At 37.5% G+C, this 25,280-nt stretch overlaps 1 protein-coding gene across 2 annotated transcripts; it reads left to right on the top strand.

Annotated features, from left to right (window-relative positions):
• Window positions 1-240: 240 nt before the first annotated feature.
• On the top strand, window positions 241-25,280 carry Ap1ar (adaptor related protein complex 1 associated regulatory protein). 2 transcript variants are annotated; one of them, XM_090356678.1, is made up of 10 exons: window positions 242-398; window positions 9,116-9,164; window positions 10,566-10,592; window positions 14,287-14,312; window positions 16,037-16,133; window positions 17,612-17,710; window positions 19,728-19,786; window positions 20,475-20,548; window positions 21,526-21,654; window positions 24,138-25,280. In XM_090356678.1, exons 1-10 carry the CDS (start codon window positions 322-324, stop codon window positions 24,401-24,403), a joined length of 903 nt encoding a protein of 300 aa, XP_090212804.1. In that variant the 5' UTR covers window positions 242-321; the 3' UTR covers window positions 24,404-25,280. The 2 variants fall into 2 exon arrangements, with proteins under 2 accessions (XP_090212805.1, XP_090212804.1); XM_090356679.1 differs by lacking the exon at window positions 17,612-17,710 and having other exon boundaries at window positions 241-398.

Genomic DNA, 25,280 nt, shown 5'->3' with positions numbered 1-25,280 from the left:
CGGGGATTGAAGAGAGAAGAGGGCCATGCGGACCCGGCGGGAGTCCAAACTCCGAAGCCCGGCGCTGCTCCCTCGGAGGCCGCTGGAGTAACCGCAGCCTTTGTTCCCCTCCCCACCCCGGTGGCCTCCGCGCCTCGGGCAGCCGCGGACCCGCCTGTCCCCATCCCCATCCGGCTCCTGGCCGCCGGTTCCCGAACCTTACCCCCACCCCCACCCCACCCGGCCCCGGGCTCGGGCCACGCGGATGCGGCTGCCGGGCCTGGGCCGGAGCTGTGCGAGGACGGCGGCGGCGGCGGAGCGGCGGCGCCCGGGCGGCATGCGATGGGGAACTGTTGCTGGACGCAGTGCTTCGGGCGGCTCCGCAAGGAAGCAGGGCGGCTGCCGCGAGTAGGCGGAGGGTAAGGAGCGTGGAGGGTGGGGGGGGGGGGTTCGGGCCCAGCCCCGCCGGCTCCTCCGACCCGGTCCCTCCTCCCCGAGGGCCAGGAACGCCTCCCCCGGTTTACCGTTTCCTCCCCACCCCCCTCCCCCTGCCAGCCTCGCGGTCCTCGGGGCTTCTGGCCGGTGGTGACGAAGGCTGGGGTCTGGAGGCTGGCTCCGGGCCTCCCGGGGGAGCGGGGAGACCCGGAGGAGGAGACGGGGTGCGATCCCTGCCTCCCCAGCAAGTCCCCTTCCTTGCAGGCCACCTGTCACCTGGGCTCCCCAGCGCCACCTGCCCACGCCGCGCCCGGGGGTCCCCGGGGCCAGGCTTCCACAGCGCACACCCTCCCCGGACACCCTCGACCTTGAGTCCTGGGCGTTCTGGACCAGTTCGGCGTCCCCCTATCTCGATCCGGTCTTTGACCCCATCCGCAAGTGGTACCTGGTTGCAAAGTTGACGGGTCTCGGGTGGATTTTTAAGTAGAAGTCATCGGGATGTTTTAAGTGTGATGAGGTAGGTTCTAGGCGCAGACAATTCTGAGGAAAGAGTTACCGGGTTGCTGAGTTTTCCACTGGGCGTTTCAGTTTGGGGGGTGCTGATAACCAGCAGGATAGAATATGATCTTTTGGTACGTATTTATTTTTGCAAATTTGGAGAGGTCAAAGCGTGAGTGCCACCAATGCACTTGAGTACATGAGCTCAAGCAACCAAAGCCCCTCTAAGCCTCAGGTCAATATCGATCCTGTTAATTTGAACTCATCAACATATGAAATTATGAATTAAAAGGGCTTTTTGACACTTTCCTTACCTGAATCTTCTGATTACTGTTTAGTCTTAACGTTTTTAGCGACTTCCTGCCAGCAGGTAGAAATGAATGACTCTGGAGTTGCTTTTTGTTGTTGTTGTTAAGTCACCTGGTAGTCTTGCCTTTCTTTAGGCACAGATCTCGGTAGTAACCTGCAGGTACTTCTAGGAGTGAAAAAGTTGAGGAGTAAACCAAGGCAAGCTTTTGACTTGGTTTATGTGACACACTGCAGTTACTGCAAGACAAAAAAATAGGACAGCCCGGGCTTCCTGACCGTCCTAAGCTGGACTCCACCAGGTTGCCTTATGTTCCTAAGCTTGATTTCTTATCCTTGCAGATCTCAAAATCAGATCACACTACACAATCTGATCTGACCACAAGAACTACCAAAAAAGATTAGAGTATCTGTTGGCATCAAAACTTCACTGTTGAGGTATTTTGGAAACCTTATTACTTGTAACATAATTTGGTGAGTGAAACAGGACTGTAGAAATAAAATTAGAAGTTTTAAGAAGTCAAATTTGCATATCTTATCCTTTACAATGAGGTTTCCTCTACCAAGACATTCCAGGGGACTCCCTCTGCTGGTCAGCTCTGTTTCTGGACAGTAGTGGAAGTCTTGTGTAGTTTTATTTTTTTTCTTAAATGGAAGTTCCAATTATATTTTGGTATTATAGTTTGTCTTTGTACTGAACTACTGAAACAGTTGTTCCAGTCAGCATATGCTATAGTTTTATAGTTTATAGTTTTGGCTTATGCCAAGAGGCAGAGATCTGAAGAATGAAGTTCAAAGCCAGCTAAGGCAGGAAGTATCCTTGAGACTCTTATCTCCAATTAACCACTAAAAAGTCAGAAGTGGAGCACCAGCCTCGAGTGAAAAAGGGACAGTGTCCCAGCCCTGAGTTTAAGCATCAGTACTGACAGTTGTTTTTAAAAACCATGTCTTGTATCTTTAGTATTTAATAGTTGTTGGCCTTTTGACAACAGCAGCAGAGTTGCCCTAAGGCAGCAGTTCACAGGGATTTGCTTTCCTTTTCCAGTAAAAATGACTTTAATAACAACTGCCAGCATTCATTTACTTCCTGTGTGCCAGGCACTACAGTAAGAACTTTACATTATTCATTTATTCCTCACCACACCCCTATGAAGAAATAAATACTATGACCTATTGAATATCTTATATCTGAAGTGCATAAGACTAGATGTGTTTCAGATTGATACTTTGAAGAATTCTTGCAATAGTTTAGGCATATCTTGAGATAGTACCCAAGACAAAACATGAAACTGCCATATTTTACACCATAACCTGAATCTTATACAATATTTTCAGCACATGCATATAATTTAATTGTTGTTTGTGTCTCGCTGTGTTGTCCAGGCTGCCCCAATTTCTTCCCTATGTTGTTAGCTTGTCACATGAAGACAAATGTGAAATTTCCCAGTTGGGGTATCATGTTCAAAAGGTTTAAGATTTTGGATTATTTTTGATTTTTAAGTTAATGCTGTTCATCCTCTAGACACATTACAGACTGAAAACTGACGTTTAGAAAGTTTAACTTGTCCAATATAGTAGAGCTGAAAATCCATCCCAGTTCTCTGAAATAAAGCCCTTACTTTAACCAGCAATAATAACTCATGGCTTTATTCTGTGTGGCTGTGTGCTTGTTTTCACATGTTCTCTCCCTCTCTCTCCCTCTCTCCCCCTGTCATATTCTTTCTCTCTCATGTTCTCTCTCTCTCCTCCTTCCCACTCCTCTTTCCTCTCTTCAGTCTCCTTTCTTCCCATCCCCCTCTTTCTCACTTCCCTTCCTCTCCTGTTTTCTGTTTCTTCCCCTCTCCTCTCTTCTTATCTCTCTCTTTCTGTGAGCCATCTCACACTCTGTGTCACTGGACAACCTTATGACACCCAGTCTCAACACCCTATTCTGTGTGATAAACCATTTCCCCCACCCCCCTACTGTGCACTTGACCACTTACAGCACCACTTTTTTTCTTTTCTTTTTTGCCAGTCCTGGGGCTTGAACTCAGGGTATAGGCACTGTCCTTGTGTTTTTCTCAAGGCTAGTGCTCTACCACTTGAGCTAGAGCACCACTTCCAGGCTTTTCTGAGTATGTGGTACCAAGGAATCAAATCCAGGGCTTTGTGCATGCTAGGCAAGCACTCTACCACTAGGCCACATTCCGAGACCGACAGCTCCACTGTTTTGTTTTGGGTTTTTTTGTTCCTTTCCTATTCATTCTTTATATGTGTGTTGAGTACTGAATTTTTTTGTCTTTAATCTCTTTCACACATATTCTACCTCTTTCAAAATTTTATCCATTTTATTATTTCAACTGTTAACACTTCCAAATCTTATCTGCACTCACCTTTCACTTTGTAGTTGCCTAAAAAAAAATTTATGTGTATTCTATTCAGTCTGTTCTTATATTTTGACCCTTTTTCCTTTCTGTATACTTCTAGTTTAAACATTGTCATTCTTATTATTTTCTAAGAAATTAAAATTACATTCCTGAGAATCCATTCTTAGTCTTTATTGGGAAGAGACTAATAAAGCAGTAAACACTTTTACTCTTGTCAGTTATATTAGGGTCCTCCAGAGAAGCAGACCCAGTAAAAGATATGTGTACCTACCAAACCTGTGCCACTATCTAGATGTATCTGCTATATGATATAGCAGATAGATTCTAGGTTTCTAAGTAAAGACCCAGAAAAGCTAATGGTCTAAATCCTAATTTATGAGTAGAAGACAGTCCCAGCCTCATCAGCTCTAGCAACAAAGCAGAGTGAAGTCACCCTTTCTCAACCTATCTCCTCCTGGTCCAGCCTCCAGCAGATGATGCTTTACACATTGAAGACAGCATGCTGCCAGTCCAGAAGCCAATCTGTTTCAAAGCACTCTTGGAAATGTATCCAGGATTGTTTTTTGTTTTGTTTTGTTTCTGCCTGTCCTGCCTGGCACTTGAACTCGAGGTCTGAAGCACTATCCTTGGGCTTTCTCAAGGCTAGAGCTCTACCACATGACCCACAGTACCACTTCAGCTTTTTCTGTGTATGTGGTACAGAGGAATGGAACCCAGGTCTTCATGACTGCTAGGCAAGTATTCTACCACTGGGCCAAACTCCCAGCCCCTCCCAGAATAACTTTTAACCAGGTACCTGGGTATCTGGTAGCCTAGTCAAAATTAATCGTGACATATCACCTATGTCCGTGCTATCCTAGTCTGAGGAATCTCTTGATTTGGGGCTATTCCAATTTGAGTGGCTAAACCTCTATTGAAATGCTTAAAATCGATTGAAAATGTGTCTGTCATCTTTGTAATAGTTTTTGACAGGCATCTAATTTATAACCTTTCCAATCTTTTGTTCAGGAAAGAAAAATAGACCTAGGAAGCTTTTAATTTTTAATAGACTTTGAAGCAGTTTACCTTGGCATCTCATCATTTATTTATAGTATCAAACAGAAGGTATAGGGGGAAATTTACTGTATTTTACCAGATGTGATCCAAAGAATTGGAAGAGAACAGTGCCATTGTGGAAATGTTTTAAAGTTTAGGGTTTTGTTTTTCTGTTTGTTTACTTGAAAAATACTTACCTGCTATACAAAATAAAACGAGAAAATTAGAAAGTTGAATTTTCAGTCTGTTTTCAACAAATTGATTTTATCGTTAACAAAAGATTATTTTGATATCTACCTTGATACAATAAGTAAATAGGTATGCAAAAGTCTCTACTTCATGTAGGGACTCCTGTTTTTACCTTTGCCATTTTGGGACTGTGATCTGCCTACCAATGCCTACTCTGTAGCTGGGATTATAGGCTTGCACAACTGTACCCATTTTGTGCCTTCCCCCCCTTTTTTTGTGGGTTGTGGGAGTTGAACTCGGCCTGGGTGCTGTCCCTGAGCTCTTCAGCTCAAGGCTACCACTCCATGCTTGAGCCAAGCCCCACTTCCCATTTTCTAGTGGTTAATTGGAAATAAGAGTCTCAGATCCTTTTGTTGCCGGGTTGGCTTTGAACCTTGATCCTCAGATCTCAACCTCCTGTGTAGCTAGGATTACACGGAACCACCGCACCTGGCTGTGCCTCTTTTTGAGATAGTCTTACTGACTTCCTGGGCTTGATTTGAACCATCACTTCCAGTCTCTACTGGTATGAACCACTATACCCGGCCTGTACCATATTACTTTTAAATTCTTCCAGATGTATCATCCAAAGTATTATGTTCCAGCAACCTTCTATAATCTCTCCTTGTCCCCTTTCTAATATCTTTTCATATCTTCAGTGGTAGTAGAATGGATGTACTAAAACCTGCTTCATTTAGAAACAGCTCTCAGGGACCTTAGAATTGTGTATAAATGAGTGGCCTTGGATGACTGGAGAGCTCTAAACAAGAAAAGAGGAGACATAAGCATCTATTTCCTTTAAGTCATTGCTTTTGAAACTGCAATTTCAACTGCTTGAGCCTTTTTTTTTTTTTTTTGGCTAGTCCTGGGCTTGAGCTCAGGGATTGAGCACAGTCCTTCGGCTTTCTCAAGGCTAGAGCTCTACCACTTGGGCCTCAGCACCACTTCTGGCTTTTTTCTATGTATGTGGTACTGAGGAATCGAACCTGGGTCTTTGTGCATGTTAGGCAAGCACTCTACCACTAGGCCAAACTCCCGGCCTCAACTGCTTGAGCTTTTATTAATTATACAACTGAACACACACTCTCAAGTAGAATGTTTAGTTTTTATCCCCCTCTTCCTCCCCCCCCCCCATTTTTTTTTACCTCCACCTCTCCAGGGCCCAGGACTGCTGGTTTGTTAAAATTAAACGCACATGTGAAGCATCTTAACCTATCGTAGCATCCCAGCTCAAGGTGATACTGATTCTTACACTGGTACTGATTCTTCTAGCCTCCACATTCCTTGCCCTTTTGCTTCTGGAAGTCTTATTCCTGGACTCACCACATTCCATTTCTTTTCCCTGCTGCTTCTTTCCTATTACATCTCCATTGGGATTCTGGCACTGCTTCCACTGTCTCTCATTTTCTAGTCCATCCTCAAACAAGATGATGTTTATGTATTTCTTTAATCCATACACTTATCTCACTGATACCACCATGACCCAAGCTATCATTTTTTTATCCAGCCTCAAATGTTATTGCATATATTATTCATACATATACTTTATAGGTTTATCTCCACTCTCTTCTCTGGGACTCCTGTGGTTTTGGTACTCTGCAGAGCAGCTTCTTAAAGTTGTTTACTCCCCTACATTGAAGGCCAGAATGGTCTTCATACTCCTTTATAATTGCTTGAAAAACAGTAAATACACTAAGCATTGATTATGATTCTGTGAATGTATAGGATTTTTAGTCTATTTTTTTTTGCATTACTTGGATTTAAACTTATGATTGTCATCTTCTACAATTTGAGCCATATCTTACCCCTTTTTGCTTTTGTTATATTTTGAGAACGGTCTTGAATTTATGTGTTGGGCCAATCTCAATTCAGATTCTCCTATTTTTCCCACCTGTCTGGGTCCACAGGTAAGCACCACTGTGTACTTTTTATTGGTTGAGATTAGAATCTTGCAAACATTTCCCCCTTCTCTGGCTAGCCTTGAAACATGATTCTTCCAGGAGATTGGATTACGTGTGAACACCACACACACAAACACACACACACACTTTGACTGAAATGTTTCTTCACACTTCCCATTTTTGTAGATGCACTAATAATTTGTACACTCTATTCCTGTGTAGTGTTGGATGACTAGACCATTATTTATGCATTTTCCCATTGATAGGCATTTCGATTATTTCCAAAGATAACAGAATGATTTATAAATGTGGATAATTCTAATTGCAATCTGCTTTAAAATTACAACTTAAGAGTCTCATAATGTCTGTTCTATTCATGTGTAAAAGGTTCATTGGTATTTATATTGTGGAAAAGAATTTCAGGCACATAGTTATGCACATCTTCAAATGTACTAGAAGATGTTGATAGGTGCTATTGGCTCACACATGTAATCCTAGCTACTGGACTGCAGTTCAGATCCAGCTTGGGGAAGAAAAGTTATCTCCAATTAGCCAGCCAAATGCCAGAAGAAGATGTATGGTTCAACTGGTAGCACCAGCCTTGAGCAAAAAGCCAAGTAAGTGTGTGAGACTTTAAGTTCAGGCACACACACACACACACACACACACACGCACATTAAAATGCTTTCATTTGTAAGAATTCATAATTTCGCTAGTGATGGGTTTCCATTATTCCATTCTTTATATTTAATTTTGTCTCAGATCTTTTTTCCAACCTAATAGTGTGTAAAATGTTCTCTAATATCATTTCATTAGTAACTAGATAGTATTTATGACTTACCATGATAGTGGAAATAAAATAATTTAGGAATAAATCAAAAATCAGTGTGTAATCCTAGAACAGGTTTGAAAACAATCCTAAATAAGTAGAGGTACCATGTTTATAATGACTTGTTGTTGTATTGGCTTTTACCCAGGAAGGCCTATATGACATTTTCTAGTGGAATTGTATTATCATTGTAGATGAAATTCATTTTAGATTCAGTAGCCTTAGTTGAATATTAAGGATATAAAGCCCCAAATGATGTGGTTTTTTGCTGCCTATTTTCATTTATAAGTGTTTATATTTACACACTGGAAAAAAAACTTCAATGGTTTCATAATTACTGTATATAACTTTTTATTAGATTTTGGGAATTTTGTACAATATGACCCATTTATGTGCTAAAAATAGGATGGGTCTAAAAAGTAGGATGGTTATATTTAGATTCTTCAGCATTTGTGATTTAAAATATTACACTAAATTTTCTTTTAAAGTTGACCAAAGTTGTTTATTTTTGATACTTACCGAGAAACTTACTGAATAATGGTTTCTTACGAAAAAAATAACAAATGTTTTGTTGCTATTACAAAATTATTTTTTGTAATAAAAAAGCACAAAGGATTTTACTATGAGCACTACTGCATATTGTTGGAGTACAGTTGGATTCCAAGCCATATGTTGTATTGCAATCTGTACAGCAGAGCTTTCAGCTATAGATCTATGATCCATTAAGCATGGAGGGAATCTGAGCTAAAGAAGATCTAAGAGGGGGCTGGAAGTTTGGCTTAGTGATAGAGTGTTTGCCTAGTATGCAGGAAGACCCGGGTTCAATTCCTTGTTACCATATATACAGAAAAGCCACAAGTGGTGCTGTGGCTCAACTGGTAGAGCTCTAGCCTTGAGAAAACCCAAGGACAGGGCTCAGGCCCTGAGTTCATGCACCAGAACTGGCAAAAAAAAAAAAAAAGATCTAAGAGTTGTTTAGCTGTGCTTAATTATTATTATATATACATATATATATTGAAAAGAGCTTACTTATTATAGTTAGATATTTTACATGGTAAGGAGATAACTCTGTCCTCTAACTCATTCAGTTGATTTTTATCCCTGTCATTGAAGATTCTTTAGAAGCCTAGTCTCTAGCAGTTCCCTAGAGCTTTTGAGACGTGTCTCTGCCTGGTTTCATCATAACTCTGAACAAATCGAATTCAGTTTGAGGGACTGAACTTTGCTGTCTTTTAGTTATGCTAGTCACTAAGCTGGAACCTCTATTGACCAGAGGCAGGTTCTTCTGGGAAGAGAATAATGGTTGCTGAGAGGAATTTTTTTTATAAGTTTAGTAAGGATTACTACGAATAAAAATATTGTTGACTTAACACTGAAATTCAAAAAGCTATTCAAAAATCTAGATAAACTCATTTACTTTGTGCAAGTATATGATATTTAAATATTAGAGGATGAAAGTTGCTCTTGAGAAAAATTGGCTTCATATCACTTTTGATTTAGTTTTTGTTTTTAATGTTGTTGTCTGATTTTCTTCCCAGATCCAAGTATTTTAGAACATGCTCAAGAGGTGAGCACTTAACAATAGAGGTAAGTAAAGTAATGGATTTTATGGGATTAAAAAAAACCTGCAGAAGAGCAGAAGGGACTTTAAAGTTAGAAAGGCTTGAGACTGTTTAGTTTCAATATTACTGGCTCTATTGAAGAGGGAATTGGAGCAGTGCAGAACAGAGAGAATAGGGAGAAGTTTACAGATTTGATTTTGGTTTACTCTGCACAGCTCAGAAGGTATTCATCTGTCCGAAAAAAAATGTCTGAGGCACAACAGACTCATGATTGGCTGCCCCAGTCATGAGTAGAAAGGTATAGCAGAATCAAAACAGTAAATAGACTTCAAGCACCCCACAGAGGATCAAGTTGCTTTTTCTTTGTATGTGAAGCAATTGAAAATACCCTTTGTTCAGGCAGTACTATCTGATGTGTACCAGCCTCTTGTCATATAGTTAGGGAATGCTGTCACATACAATTCTTGCTGCAACTTTGTAAACAGGTGGTGGTTACCTGTTATATGGAAGGAAAGTTAGAACCTTAGACTAGTAAAGAAATTAAGCTATACAATACATACCTTAAATGACAAAATTAATTCCATTCCAGAACTACCTAGATGCAAATATTGACTGCTACATCACTGACTTGTGAGGAAACATGTAAACTGGAAGTTAGTTCTTGTTTTTAAATCACAAGGCAGAAAAAAAGTTAATTTTGAATAGTTTTATTCCTTTAAATTATTTTATTTTCTAAACCTTTGAGTTCATTGGTTTTCAAACTTGATCTTTAAGCAAAACAGTATTTACAGTAGAAGTTTTTCTTTTAAGTGGCTACTTACCACGATATTTATATATATAAGGCAAATATTTTAATGACTCCCAGTAAGTCATTTGACATAGTAGTATTTATCATACTGTAGTAAATTATTCATACTCCTATCTCTAGAAAGGCATTGAGTTTGGGAACAAGAACTGTCATCTCTTAGGTTTTCAGTAATTAAATTTTATGAGTAAATGAACAATTGTAAACATTTAGAGAAATTCTGTAGATACTTTTTTATTCCCTGTTTCTTGAATAATTTTCTTTTTATGACATTATTAAATAATTTGTTCAGAACTCATATGAAAAAGATTATTGTGGTAGCATAGATTTAGTATACCTAATGAATATTCAGCCCAGGTAAAAGTCTTAGTTACTGATACAGTTTCTGCTTGTGTAGAATAATACTGTAATTATTTCTATTGTATAAGTCATAAATACAAATTATGTATATTTACCTTGACTATTTTATAAGACTGTTAAATATATAAAATGTGCTGATACATAAAAATAATTTTACATATAAAAATAAGTTATTTGAAGATCAAATAAGTAACAGTTTCTTGTGAGATATATATCTTAGACAAATATGCCTTCTAACACTTAGCTTTCTTTTTCTTTCAGTTTGAGAATCTAGTAGAAAGCGATGAAGTAAGTATCTCCATAATACAGAATTCATTTACTGTCTCATTAATCTTTGCCTTTGTTCTAACAGTTATTTTTAATTTTTAAAATTATTTTGAAATTTTTGCTTTTTTTCATTCCTTCTGTTTTATTTTGTTCCTCTAATTAGCAAGAATTCAGAATTTTCAAGTAGATACATGGAATATTGTGCATTAACATGCATACAAAAAATTTTTAAATTCTCTATAATTAAATTTCAAATAGGAATTTTCTAATCTCTTTCTCTCAGGAACAATCTGGAATGGTCCTTTTCTGAGGAGGAAATTATGGCTCATTATACTATCAATTTCTAAACAGACTTCCTGTATTATATACTTTAGATTTGGTGAAATGTATATATACTATGCACAGGCATTGTTAGGAAAGCTTTAATTTTTATGCCAATTTCCATTCATCTTAAATTAATTATGTGAGTTGGTGCAAATTATCTTACCATCTTTGTACATCTCTAAAATTAGACTAGCAGAGAAGCTGAAGCTGACTTTTTGCCTTTTTCCTTAGAAATAAGAGGAAATTGGGCCAGGAGTATGTCCTAGTGGTAGAGTGCTTGCCTAGCATTTACGAAGACCTGGGTCTGATTCTTTGATACCACATACACAGAAAAAGCTGTAAGTAGGGCTGTGGCTCAAGTGGTAGAGTGCTAGCCTTAAGAAACCTCAAGGACTCTGGTCATAAAAGAAATGCAAATCAAAACAACTCTAAGATTCCACCTCACTCCAGCTAGAATGGCCAGGATCAGGAAAACGAATAACAACAGATGCTGGAGGGGATGTGGCCAGGAGGGATCACTACTACACTGTTGGTGGGAGTGCAAACTCGTCCAACCACTATGGAAAGCAGTGTGGCAGTGCCTCAAAAGGCTAAACATAGAACTCCCCTATGACCCAGCAATTCCACTACTTGGCATTTACCCAACCATCCAGAAACAAGGACATACTAAACCCACTAGCACAACAATGTTCATTGCAGCACTATTCACCATAGCAAAGATATGGAACCAACCTAGATGTCCCTCAGTTGATGAGTGGATCAACAAGTTGTGGTATTTGTACACAATGGAATTCTATGCTGCTGTCAGAAAGAATGACATTGCCCCATTTGTTAGGAAATGGAAAGACTTAGAAAAAATCATATTAAGTGAAGTAAGCCAGACTCAAAGGAACTTAGGCTCAATGGTTTCCCTCATTCGTCATAATCAGTAGAAACCTTGGGCTCTACTAGCAGAGTTTTGCAATAGAGCAAAATCTTGATATATAAGGACATATAATGTGAAGCTAATTGAAAGGACCTCCAGGATAGTGAAACAAAAGCCATATAATGAATGATTGTTGTCCTTAATGTACTATGTTGTCTCTCATCTCCTTTGCTGTCCCTTGGTTATCTCATATTGGTATAGTATCTCACTTTGTTATCTGATATATTGAATTTATTTGTATTTGGATATTTGAAATTTGATAGGGAAGGGGGGAAAACCAAGACAGGTGGGGGGTATGGGGGGGGAGGGAAACGGGTACCAAGACATGTGAAAGGGTATCAATGTATGTGAATTAATGCACCTTCTATCTGGCAAATATCATGTAACCCTTTTACTAATTACAATAAAAAAAAAAAAAAGAAGAAACCTCAAGGACATTGCCAAGGCCTTGAGTTCAAGCTCCAGGACTGGCGAAGGAAGGAAAGAAAGAGAGGGGGAGATTTATATCAAACCTTTTTTTAATAAAAATTTCCATTGTTTTATAGTTCACCATTTCCAGAATTTGTTTTAAGTACTACTGTGAAAATCTAAATTAGCATATCAGAGGATCTAAGGAGAGCTGTTATCAAGCAACAAAATCAGACAAGTTTTTGTTTTATTTTTGGAGCAGTTACTGGGGCTTAAACTTAGGGCCTTGTGCTTTCACTTGGCTTTTTCTATACCCGTGTTTTACCACTTCCATCACAGCTCTACTTCCGGCTTTTGCTGGTTAATTGGAGATAAGTCTCATAGAATTTTTCTGCCCAGGCTGGGTTTGAACCTTGATCCTGAGTAGCAGGGATTCCAAGCATGAGCCACCAAACACCTCCTTGCAAACATTTTTGAACCTGTTCAATTTAGAATTTCTCCAATTAATTTGTGTATAAATACTTTTCTAAAAGTAATTTATAGTCATAGCCAATCATGGTTTACATGCCTGTAAAATCAGGACCAGGAGGTGAATGCAGGGAAAAAGTCAATTAAAAGGGAGGCCGGGCTACCTGAAGAGTTTAAATCCATCCTAAAAACCTCCAAATCAAAGCAAAGCATCATAGTTTAGGAAATGATCTTTTGTTTTCCCATCGAAGTAACAGCCAGAGTTTCATAGAACACAAGTTTTCTTCTCTGCTGAAGGTCACTTCTGTAGCCATGTCATTTCTTTTATGACCTTTGTAAATTTATACTGGAAACAACAGTTTCCAAGCTGACAGCCTCATTATGTGTCTTGACACGTAGCCTCTCAGAAGAATTGTGGACTCAAGTGTTTTCCTAGGTTACTTCTTATTTGGTGGTTAAGGACCTAATGAAAATTTGGTCTTGTTTATTCCATTCTTTTTTTTACATCAATGTCATCTTATTTTGGTAGCTATTTCCTAAGTATGAATCATTAGCATTTTTATTCCTGTGGCTAACTTAAGTCATATTTTAACTATCAGCCTGAATCATTTAAATGCTTATAAGTCCAAATTAGTAGTGACCATTAGTATAGTTTGCTTGTTTATAACATTTTGAAAGAAAACAAAAGCAGTCAATTCCCATTATTTGTTCCTTGAAGTCTACATGAGTGCTGAATTAGTGAATACTTTATTATAGGAAAAAAACAGGAATAAATTTTTGAAGTTGCTGGTCACAGTATCATTGTCCAATTAGGATATAGTTATATTTTTATGAGTGTTTCTGCTTTAAAAACCGTATTTACTTTGTATTGTTGATTCATTAAATAGACTTGCTACTACTAGCACTAACTCCTCTACCTAATGAGCTTATCTGACACATTTTCTCTGCAAGGCATATCACACCTCTTATACTAGAAATTAACAGCGATTAGCACTATATTTAAGGATCCTTTTCAACAGTAAAACTAGGAGCAGTTAAAGGAAAAATAATTCAAATAATGTGGCCCTAGGGATTAATGCCACCTATTCATTACGATAGAGAATATGCTGTCCCCTATATCTTGCGTGCACAAGTTCCTTTGCTATTCCATTGCTAAGTATTGGTTAGAAAGAAAGCTAAGAAATGTGGCCGGGAGTTTGGCCTAGTGGTTAAAGTGCTTGCCTAGCATACATGAAGACCTAGGTTTGATTCTTCGGTACCACATACATAGAAAAAAGCCGAAAGTGGTGCTGAGGCTCAAGTGGTAGAGCTCTAGCCTTGAGAAAGTCCAAGGACAGTGCTCAGGCCCTGAGCTCAAGCCCAGGACTGGCAAAAAAAAAAAAAAAAAAAGCTAAGAAATAAAAAATGGTTGTTAACCTAATTCAAGTATTTGCCTTTGGAAAAATACAGTTTTAGAGGTATTTTTTTGTTTTCAAATATTTCCATGTGAAATTTGTTAATAGTAACAAAAAATGGTAAGTAATATTATAGATAAAATGATTCTAAAAACTTAAATAGAATTCTCATGAAAATTCTTTAATTTTTGTACAGGGGGAGAGCCCAGGAAGCAGTCATAGGTAAGGCTTCTAAAAGAACTGCAAATTTACAAAAATAATGAAATAAAAGAAGTTCACTAAGATGTAGACATTAGTATTTCCTTACTTTGACTCATTAAACAGTTTGTGTTTCTGAACCTTTTTTCTTTCTATAAAACGGAGGCAAATAATGCATTTCTCCAAAGATATTTTTGAACTTTTAAAAAAATATATGACAAGGGGGGAGGGGAATGGGTACCAAGACATGTGAAAGGGTATCAATGTATGTGAATTAATGCACCTTCTATCTGGCAAATATCATGTAACCCTTTTACTAATTACAATAAAAAATAAAAAATAAAAATAAAAATATATGACAATGCCTGCATGCTTTCCTATGGCCTATTATATACATTGTTGAGTTTTATTAACACTATTTAATATTGATAAATACCTTTCCTGCTAGTTTCTTTACCATTTCCTTCTTTATGATACACTAATCAAAAGATTTTTAGATCTTCAAAAGTAACTACAATAAAGCTGTAATTCTCAGCTACTCAGGAAGCTCATTGTCAGAGAATCTCACTTTGAAGTTAGCTTGACAGAAAAGTTTACTGAGCAGCAAAAAAGCTCCAGCAGTAGAGCACCACCTTAGCTAGTACACATACTGTAACTGTTACTTAGACATGCTCTTTTATCTCCATCTGTGTTAATTTCTCCTGTGGTAACTCTATAAACTACTACATGTGAGTAACACATGTTAGTTACTGGTTTAGAGTATAGTATATAGAGTTGTTGGGAGGATTAAAATTAATTCAGATGTATAAAGTATTTAGAAGAGCATCTGGGCTGAAAGAGAAAGAAGAAAGGGGGGAGCAGCTATTAGTCAGATGAAAGTGTTTCTTTCTTCCCTCCTTTCTTCACATAGAAGAAAGACAGACAAAAGAAGTAGGTTAGAGACAGAAGACATGCTCCTGGATGGAGCAAGAACTCTAGTAACAGGGACCATTAGTATACATGAATAAATGAGACTAGAAGACGGGGGAGGAGGGGGTGAATGATCTTTTCAGTGGTAAAAATTAGCCAAAAATCAACAAGTATGTGGAGACAATATAGAATATGAGAGGAAGTTGACTTCATGTAGGTTTAAGGACAATTACTACAGGCTGGCGGATAGATAACAATACTGGGTTTTCTCTAGCACCTCCCAGCAGAAAGGCCTTCCCGTGGTCAATAAACAGATGTGGCCATGTGGTAGGAGTCCAGGAAGATGAGTATAGGTGAGAAATAATTCAGACACATGACAAGGCTCACATATAAAGGAATTGTCTCCCTCCCTACTGGAAGGGAGAAAAATCAAGAGCCTGATTGAACAGCGTGATTGAACAGGATAAGTATGAGGGTTAAGAAATCAGGTGTATAAATTTATAGGGTATTTTGGGGTATGGCTCACAGAAAATGCTCATGGATTTGATGGCTTGAATAGGACCTATGTAAAAGGTAAGTGAAGTTTACATTTCTTTTAAAAAGTGGCTCTAGTGCAAAATAATAGTAGTATTGTCTCATTCATCTGGTATGCCTCAGTCTAGTAAGTACCATATACAAATGTATACTTTTTATTTTTAACTGAAGTTATAGTATTAGGTTGTTTTAATACATTTGTAACAATAAGATTTCAGAATTTTACTGACTGCCAAGTGTTTTATTTGGATTCTATTTTATCTCTTTTTTTTTCCCCTATTATTCTCCCTCATCTCTTTTTGTAGGCCTCTTACTGAGGAAGAAATTGTTGATTTGCGGGAGAAGCATTATGATTCCATTGCTGAAAAGCAGAAAGATCTTGATAAAAAAATACAAAAGGAGGTACATAGTCTTGTTATCATAAAGCCTAATTCATAGGGGAAAGTTGTCATTAAATAGTATATGACATGAAGTCATTGTACTTGTATTTATATATACCAAAGTGATTTCAAAGTAAATATATTCCAGCCTGTTATAATTTTTTAGTTTGATTTCACTTATAAGAGATCATTTGAACAGTGTTTTAAAGGTAATTTCTTAATTTGTATGTAGGAATGCTAGAGGTATTTTTTGTGTTTAAAATCAGCTTTAATTTGTTAAGCTGTATTGCACTAAATAGTGTTTTAAGTTTCTGTTTTTGTCTTGGGTTTATTTGTTCTCAGTAATCCAAGTACTTTTAGAAAGTTACAAAAGTTCTGTATTTTAAAAAATGCCTTATAATTACAACTTTGCTATCACTAAACCAAAAAGAATTAATTACACGGAAATCTACACTTTAAAAACAATTTATTGAGTAGGCTGAGCTGGCTGTAGTGGCATTTGCCCTTTAATCTTAGTACTTAGGAGGTAGAAGCAGTAAGATCCACAAGTTCAGGGACAGTCTGGGCTACTCCTTGAGTTCAAGGACAGCTTGAGGTACTTATCAAATTGGAGATAAGCCTGGGCTAAGTAGTGAGTAATGCTTAGTTTCAAATAAAACAGTGGATGAATTGAGTAGCACACAAGCTGAGCAAGTATTCCAAGTGGGAGTGAAGTCCTAAATTCAGACCCCAGTACCACCAAAATAATCATGATAATGATATTAATAAGAAAGGTTAGAGTTTGTAACTCAGTGGTTAGAAAAGCTTACCTTACCTAGTGTGTATAAGACCATGGGTTTAGTCTCTCAGACTGTACAGTATAGAAAGACAGGCAGGCAGGCTGTTTGGTACCAGTTAGGGATTTTAAATACATTTAGTTACACAATAGAAGTTGTTATTGTCTAAATTTAAAAATGAGCTGATATTTTTTTCCTTAACCTCCATGTAATATGAAATACCCATCCCTAAGGCAGGTGTGTGTGCTGTTTTGAACAGCAAGGTGTTAATTTAGAAAGTAATTTTCAGATGTTGACTAGTAAGACAGGGAAGGTCATTAGTGTCACTTGGAGGAGAGAGAAGAAACCTCGTGAACATTTGGGCCACCTTGGTAGTGCAGTTGGCCTTAGCATTAAGGAAGGGCCAAAGTCATTGATGTTAGAGAGGATAGTAGATGTTGGAATGATCCTTGAAAGTAAAGATTATTGCTTTTTAAGAGAAATAAACCTGTTTTACAAACTAGATGCTATTCTAAAGAATTCTGTAATGTCTCCTATCATCTCAGTTATTTTATTAAAGAAATAAAATGGGCAGTCACAGAAATATCCATTCTGGAATGCTTTGTAAAGATCAATTATTATTTTTAATGATTGGTTTTTCTTTTGTAAATCAAAACATTTTGTCTATAGAGCAGATAGACAGGTTCTCATTTTTGTTCATCCTTATCATTTTGTTCATGCACAGTTAGCCTTACAAGAAGAGAAGTTAAGACTAGAAGAAGAAGCTTCATACGCTGCACAGCGTGAAGCAGCCAGGGCAGCAAAGCAGCGAAAGCTCTTGGAGGTGAGGGGAAAAGACCCCAACACACGCTAGAGTTGCTTTTCTCCTAATTTTCTCTAACAAATCTGAGTTGGGACTTTTTCCCCCCTTAATATCACCAATCCTCTTCTTTAACATGTATTTCTGCATAAACTGCTTTTTGTAATCGCTTGAAAGTACATGATTGACACTAAATGCTCTTTGATGCTTTCCTTTAGCAGAGCTCATTTCTGTTTATCCTAAAGTGCTTCAAATTTCACTATTCGTTTGGGGAAAAAATAATTGTACTTTTAGGGGGGGAACCTTTCAAAAGTAGTCCTGAAATATAATTTAAATCATTCTTGAACTGCTAGAATTTCATTTAGAATCAGATAAGTTGCAGTGCTTTTGCTTCATAGGGTTGCTGTTTACTTCTGATCTTTACTGTCTTTGGAAATTGAGACTGAGGTCTTGAGAAGTTGGGGCCTATTAGGAAAGGCATCAGATTTATGGTATCTTACCATAATGTATGAGAATATGGCATTATTGCAGTGCCTGACAACTGTCAGTAACATACTTAACAAGCACTGGCTAAATGTCACAACTGTTTGAAGTACTCCACTTGTGTTTAATTCTCACAATATCTTAGGAGAAATGTGATGTTTTCAATCCCTGTTTAGTTGCTGAGAAACCTATGGAACAGATATGTTCAATAAATTACAGCTAATGAAAACCTACAGCTAATGCATGTGGAGCCACAGTTCAGGTTCAAGAGGCCCTAGTCACTGTTCTACAGCTTAATATTTTCTTCTACATCTTACTGGTGTGGACTCCTACTTTAGTTGAAGTTGTACAAGATCATGTCACATTCCCAAGCCAGAAGAACTGAAAAATCATAATCTGTCACACTGTCATATAATTTCTATGTGAACTATCTTCTCTGTCTAACATTCTCTTTCTGTAGGAATGGGAAAGGGCTTCAGATGAAATTATGTGAGAAAATATCTCTTTAAGTTTTTAGTATACTCTAAAACAGTAAAAAAGTTTACATTATACTTTCTGTGGAACTATTTTGAAGGCTTCATATAGGCACTTGTTTTATAATCTCTACTCTGTCTTGAAGAGCTAAAAACATACTATGTACCATCTGTTTGAGTGATTTTTTCTAAGATGAGTTTTTCCTTTGCTCACTAAATACCTGCTATAGAAATACATATTCTATACAACATACACTGACATGCCAACCTGCACAGACAAGTACCAGTACATTACTTTTCATAGAAACACAAACCCATTGGGTGGTAATGTAGCCATCTGCCATTTACAGATGAAGAGCAGAAGATAAAGCCATGTAATGAGGATACACACGAGTGACTCGAAGCCACAGCTTCAACAGGGTTTCTTATCAGAGTCTCAAATAATGAGTGGACTTTACTAGACATGAGTGACCTCAGCCCCTGGACTTAAAAGTCCATTGTTTTATAACTACCTATTTCACACAGAAAGAAACTTTTCCTGTGCTGAATCCCTCCAGGAACAAAGGAACATTGCTTGTTAAAAGCTTTTTTATGGACTGGGAGTGTGGCTCAGTGGTGAGAGTGTTTGCTTAGCATGCATGAAGCCCTGGGTTTGATGCCTCAGTAACACATGAACAGAAAAAACTGAAAGTGGCTCTATGGCTCAAGTGGTAGAGTGCTAGTCTTGAGCAAAAGAAACTCAGGGACAGTGCCCAAGCTCCGAGTCCAAGCCTCAGGACTAGCAAAAAGTAAAGATAAATAAATAAATTCCTTTTATGAATATTTTCTAATACCATGAATATTCTACAATACCATGAAAGTCTAAGCACTTAAAGACTTCACACAGATGATGTGAGAAAAATTCTACCCATAAACAAGAGGCTGTAGAAGTGAGTAGTGATGAATTCAAGAAGACTTTTACAGAATAACTTTACATTTTTGTTTCTAGAAACTAGGAAAACAATACTTGCTGGCATTGCATGAGAGGTTTTTTTTAAATATGATTTTGCAGCAGAGTGATTTTGTATTACATTGTGTTTCCAAAGCAAGAAAGGCAGAGAGTGATGCAGCGGTACCATCTTCCCAGCAACGGAGACTATCAGAGGTGAAGAATGACGTTCCTTGTCTTCCTTCCCTTGTGGTAGGAAATATTCTTTCCAAGGGGACCACTCATCACTACAGGATGCTTGTAATCGTATTCACGTTCCAGCATTCCTTCAAGTTCACTGCTTCTCCAGAGTGGGAAGTACAGCTCAGTGGTAGAGAATGCTTAGCATGAGGTCTTGGGTTTGTCCCCAGACCAAAATATGCACACCATTGCTTCTCTTAAGATAATGCTTAGGAAATAACTGAGAGCCTTTATGTCTTTAAGTTGGAAAATGATCATTTAAGAAGTTGATTGGCCTTTTTAAGAATATTGTGATCACATCATCTATGTAGCAAGTGATGTAATAGCTTAGTGTGTTGAAGTAAATTGTTTATAGACTTAAATTGTGTGTTTTCCTTAGTCTGTCTTAGATAGAAAAGTTACTGTATGTTTCTAGAAGAAGAATCCAGTATCACATTTCCATAAGTAGTTCTACTCATTCAAAGAACCTTGTTTATGCTCTGTTATTGTATAATGTTAGCCTTAGTTAGAAGCTTTGGAGATTTATTCTAGCATCAAAAAACCTATCATTAGAGTATTCTCATTGTATGCCTGTAATAAATTTGGGAAATTGGCCTTAAAAATGAAAGCATCCCCATTAAGCATCCATTCTGTTGCATCTACTAAAGTTCACTTTTGTTTTCAGTTCAGGACCAGAAGATGACTTTGAATCTTGTTTGAGAAATATAAAGTCACAGTATGAAGTTTTTCGAAGTAGTAGTAAGTCTTCTAAAATATTCTCTGGACATTTTCAGTTTGTTTTATGCCACATTAAGCAGGTAATTGGGAGATACTGGCTCTTTCTACCCTTCAGTTTATATTGCCATATAGATCACTTACTGGTTGTTAATTGAATAGTATATGATTCTTCCTCTTTTGGGGGGAGGGGGAGGGGAAGGTTGGTCCTAAAGTTTAAAGTATTAGAAGCATCATTGCAAAAGGAAATGATGTTTGTGGTAAAAGAACACAGGTGACAACGTTGATTTTGTTGGATGTATATTCCAGGGTTTTCCTCAGATGCCACAGTACTCTTCCTCTTGAGCCACATTCCACTTTTGGCTTTTTGTGGTTCATTGGGGATAACAGTCTCTCAGATTTATTTTCCCAGGCTAGTTTTGAACTGTGATCCTCAGATCTCAGCCTTCAGAGTAGCTAGGATTATAGGTGTAAGCCACCAACACCCAGCTCCATCTTTTCCATTTTCTAAAGGAGTTGGAGTAGAGCAAAATCTCAAGTTATCCTGTGTATCAATATAGGGAGTCCGAGTACTGCTTTTTACAATTTCTATACCTTTACAAATTGATCTATAAGATGATATGAATGAAGAATAAAATAATTATTTCAAAAGTCAAAATCCTTGTATGTATATGGAGCCCCTTTGAAAGTAGGCTGACTTATTTACTCTTTTAGTTTGTTTCTTTTGTTCCTTTATGATTGACTATTAGAAGAAACATTATTTTGAGTTCATCATATTTGAGAAGCTTGTAATTGTGTGATGATAACCAAAAACAAAAAACAAAAAAACCCCAGATGTCTATGTACTTTGTAGTAGATATTTAACCAGTGTAAAAATTCCAGCAACAGTTCTTTTGAAGTTTGAATTATTAGAAGCATCATTATCAAAGAAAATGATGCTTGTGATTTAAAAAAAAAAAAACGCAGATGACAACATTGATTTTATTGGATGTATATTCCAGGGCTTTCCTCAGATGCCACAGTGTTGACACCAAATACGGAAAGTAGCTGTGACTTAATGAGCAAAACTAAATCAACTAGTGGAAATGATGACAGTACATCCTTGGATCTAGAGTGGGAAGATGAAGAAGGTATTTTCTGATTCACAATCTTAGTTAGAAGTTATTTATTCTGTATTGATTCATAGAAATCTGGCTCTGCATTCTCCTTCCTTCAAACTGAAAGATACAAGTCCTTGAAAAATAGTATAATATTTATGAAGTTGCTCAGTTTGCATGTTTCTTGAGTTTGAGAAAATAACTTAATTTCTTTAGTTTTAATCTAGCCCATGAAATTACCTAGTATAAAGGATTGCTGCCCCTTGTGAAGAAAAGCCAAAAAAAAAGGTAGTTTGGGTTACTACAAGTTAGCTGTCTAATTGTTTTAATGGTACAAAAGTTGTTGCTCAGATATGAATTTCAAATAGTGTAGCTTGGAAGACAAGCTACAGTATTTAATCTCTCTCAGCCACTGTTTATCTATTGTAAAAAAGAGGAGAATAATCCTACCTTCAGGGAAGTTTTTTATGTAAAAATCTAAACATGCTTAGCACAATCTAGGCACTCATCAAGTATTTGAATAGAGTTGGGACTGTAGCTCAGTGACAGAGCGCTTGGCTAGTGTGCAAGAGACCCTAGGCTTGCTCCTTAGCACTGCAAACAAAAGAAAGAAGAATGAAAGAAGGAAAGGAAGAGCTAAGTACTTAAAAAACAAATTAATATTTTACAGATTAAATACACAAAACAGTATTATTCATCAAGTACTCACAATTGTAGTTCAAATATTATTTGTTTTATTAGGCTATCTCATTAAGGTCTAAGTTTTAATGTCATGTTAAGAAATAGTCAACCTTTAGACAGGCTCAGTGGCTCATGCCAGTAATCCTAGCTACTCAGGAAGCTGAGATCTGAGGATCATGGTTCAAAGCCGGCCTGGGCACTAAAGAACATGAGACTCTTATCTCCAATTAATCACTAAAAAAAATGGGAAGTGGCGCTGTGGCTCAAGGGGTAGGGCAGTAGCCTTGAGCTGAGGAGCTTAGGTACAGCGCCCAGACCCAGAGTTCAAGCCCCATGACTCACAAAAAAAGAGAAGAAAAGAAATAGGCAATCTAAGAAAGACTCAAATTACAAAAATAGAACTTTAAGACAAATAACAAGTATGTTAGAATTTTGAGTTGGACTATACCTTAAGTATTCTCTACTCTTACTCATTTATTTTGTCAGTAATTACAGACACTGAAAACTTGAATAACTTTATAAAGAATTACATTAATTGTCCTAGGTCTTCTTAGTTAAATACCATTCCTCAATCCTCTGCTTACATTTTTGCATGTTTGGATCCAGTCATGAGAGTTGAAACTTATTCTGGTGCTAGGATCTTATGCAAATATTTCATTAACACTGGTTTTGTCATCCATGTTGCACGCTATTGATATTTGTAGGTAATTACTTACTAGACTATATTATCCGGATTATTAATAGAATTAATAGATGAGGAGAGGATAGAGTCCAGTAGAAACTTGCTAATTGGTTTTTATACAATCTAGCTTCCTTCAGACATAATCTGGCCCACTGAAAATAAATTTCCTTTTTTTGTCAGTTGTGGAGCTTGAACTCTGGGCCTTGGTGCTGTCCCTGAGCTCTTCAGCTCAAGGCTAGTGCCCTACCACTTGAGCCACAGCACTACTTCCGGTTTTCTGTTGGTTGATCAGATAGAGTTTCACGGACTTTTGTGTTCAGGCTGGCTTTGCACGACGATCCTCAGAACTGGAGTAGCTAGAATTATAGGTGTGAGCCACTGCCCTGCTTCAGATCACTTACCTTTCTCCCCCAATTTCCTTATCTTTAAATTGGGGTTGATGACTGTACTTAACTTCACAGCATTGTCAAGATTCTAGTGAATACATTGGAGGTGCATGCAGTAGTAATAGGAGCCTGGGAAGTGTAGGACAAGCATGTGCTTCTGTCGCCATCACTGGTGTGATTGGCATTCTCTGGGAAAAGCAGTTGCTGTCATCTGTGTAGCAGAGATATTGACTCAGCCATGTAAGACTAAAAGCAGTTGAAAACCAACATTCATACCTGGTATATTACATATAGGTTTATTTGTTTATTTGAAATAGGAAAGGGAAAAGAGGAAAACAAGATGATTGGGAGGGTTTAGGGGGAGAGTAATGGGGACAAAAACATAAAAAGGGTTATCAGTATGTGAGACATAGTAATGCACCCCTAAACCCTCCCAATCATCTTGTTTTCCTCTTTTCCCTTTCCTAAAATTAAAAGAAAGAAAACCAACATTCATTCTATATGATTTGTGACCCCAGAAATGTTATCTTCGGATGATCAGTTTCCATCAGAACTGCCCTTTGGTGAGCATTTATCTTTTAGCTAAAGTATCCACCAGCGTTAGACTCTAGAACTTTTCCCTCAGAAGGCCTCCATAAGACAGGCTCTGTAATTCACAAACCAAATCCAGAAAAATAATAGCAATAACAATAATATAAACTGGCAAGTTGTTGATGGAGCTTTTTGTCTTTGATTTTTATTTTCTTAACACTCCGTTCAAATTGTAGGAATGAATAGAATGCTCCCAGTGAGAGAACGTTCCCGAACAGAGGAAGACATTCTCCGAGCTGCACTCAAGTTTAGCAGCAAAAAAACTGGAAGCAATCCCACATCCGCCTCTGACGATTCCAATGGGCTGGAGTGGGAGAATGACTTTGTTAGTGCCGAAATGGATGATAATGGCAATTCTGAGTATTCTGGATTTGTGAATCCTGTATTAGAACTGTCTGATTCCGGCATAAAACAGTCAGACGCAGATCAACAGATTCGATAGGATAAAATCGTATGATCCTATTTATCAGTTATGACCAAATGTTAAAAACCAACTGGAATGTATAAGTGGTGTGCTGAGCCTTGAGAGGCAGAAGTAAGAAACCATGTTGTAAATGCTTATTAGAGAAGAATAGAAATGATAGGATAGACCTGAATTGCTTCAGAATTAAGTGCAATTTATCATCTGCCTTCTGCTTTTCAATACCAGTTTAATGGGTCTGTCAATGTTGTTAATTAAGTTAATTTTAATTCTTTATAGCATTACTGGTTTACTCTTGTAAATTTACACATTTTTTAAAAATCTTCCATTAATTTTCATTGTTTTGAATGCTTTAATGCTGAGCCTGTATCATTACTTTATAACTATGACAATGTTAAAATGTACTTTTGGTTCTGAAATGTGACAGGGGCACGAGGATGGACAGTGAAGTTCCTAGAATAATCTTCCCTTTTCCTGCATTATTCACTTCTATGACTTATTTGTGTTTTGTTATCTAATAGCACAGGTAATCTGGATAAGCTAATAAATGCTCATATATCAGTTACTGTGCCTGTTACTTATCCCAGTGTGAAGATGTTGATTCATTCTTATTAAAAAATAATATGAAACAGGCTCTGAGACTGAACATTTTAACTGGGTGATGATGACAAATAGTATTAGAAAACACATGTATTTAGGCCTTTACATGCCACTTTATTGACTTTTCATTGATTTCTTAAGTTTTTAGCTGTCATTATTTAAAATTATATATTTCCAATGAATGATCTTAGAAAGATTTTATACAGAACATATCTGAGTGATTTAAGAAGGGAAAACTTTAAAAAGTAATACGGGTATTTCAAAATAAAGTCCTTTCTGGTATGAAAGGTTCTGTTGA

Source organism: Megascapheus bottae, chromosome 23 (assembly GCF_031878675.1).
Source record: "Megascapheus bottae isolate mThoBot1 chromosome 23, mThoBot2.hap1, whole genome shotgun sequence".
NCBI classification, from domain to species: domain Eukaryota; kingdom Metazoa; phylum Chordata; class Mammalia; order Rodentia; family Geomyidae; genus Megascapheus; species Megascapheus bottae.
This window is presented reverse-complemented; position numbering and strand designations above follow the sequence as displayed.

Coding starts and splice junctions, on each gene's coding strand:
- Ap1ar (XM_090356678.1), top strand. CDS start 322: ATGGGGAACTGTTGCTGGACGCAGTGCTTCGGGCGGCTCCGCAAGGAA. Junction 17,711..19,727: donor AGCAGCGAAAGCTCTTGGAG/GTGAGGGGAAAA, acceptor GTGTTTCCAAAG/CAAGAAAGGCAGAGAGTGAT. Junction 20,549..21,525: donor TGAAGTTTTTCGAAGTAGTA/GTAAGTCTTCTA, acceptor TGTATATTCCAG/GGCTTTCCTCAGATGCCACA.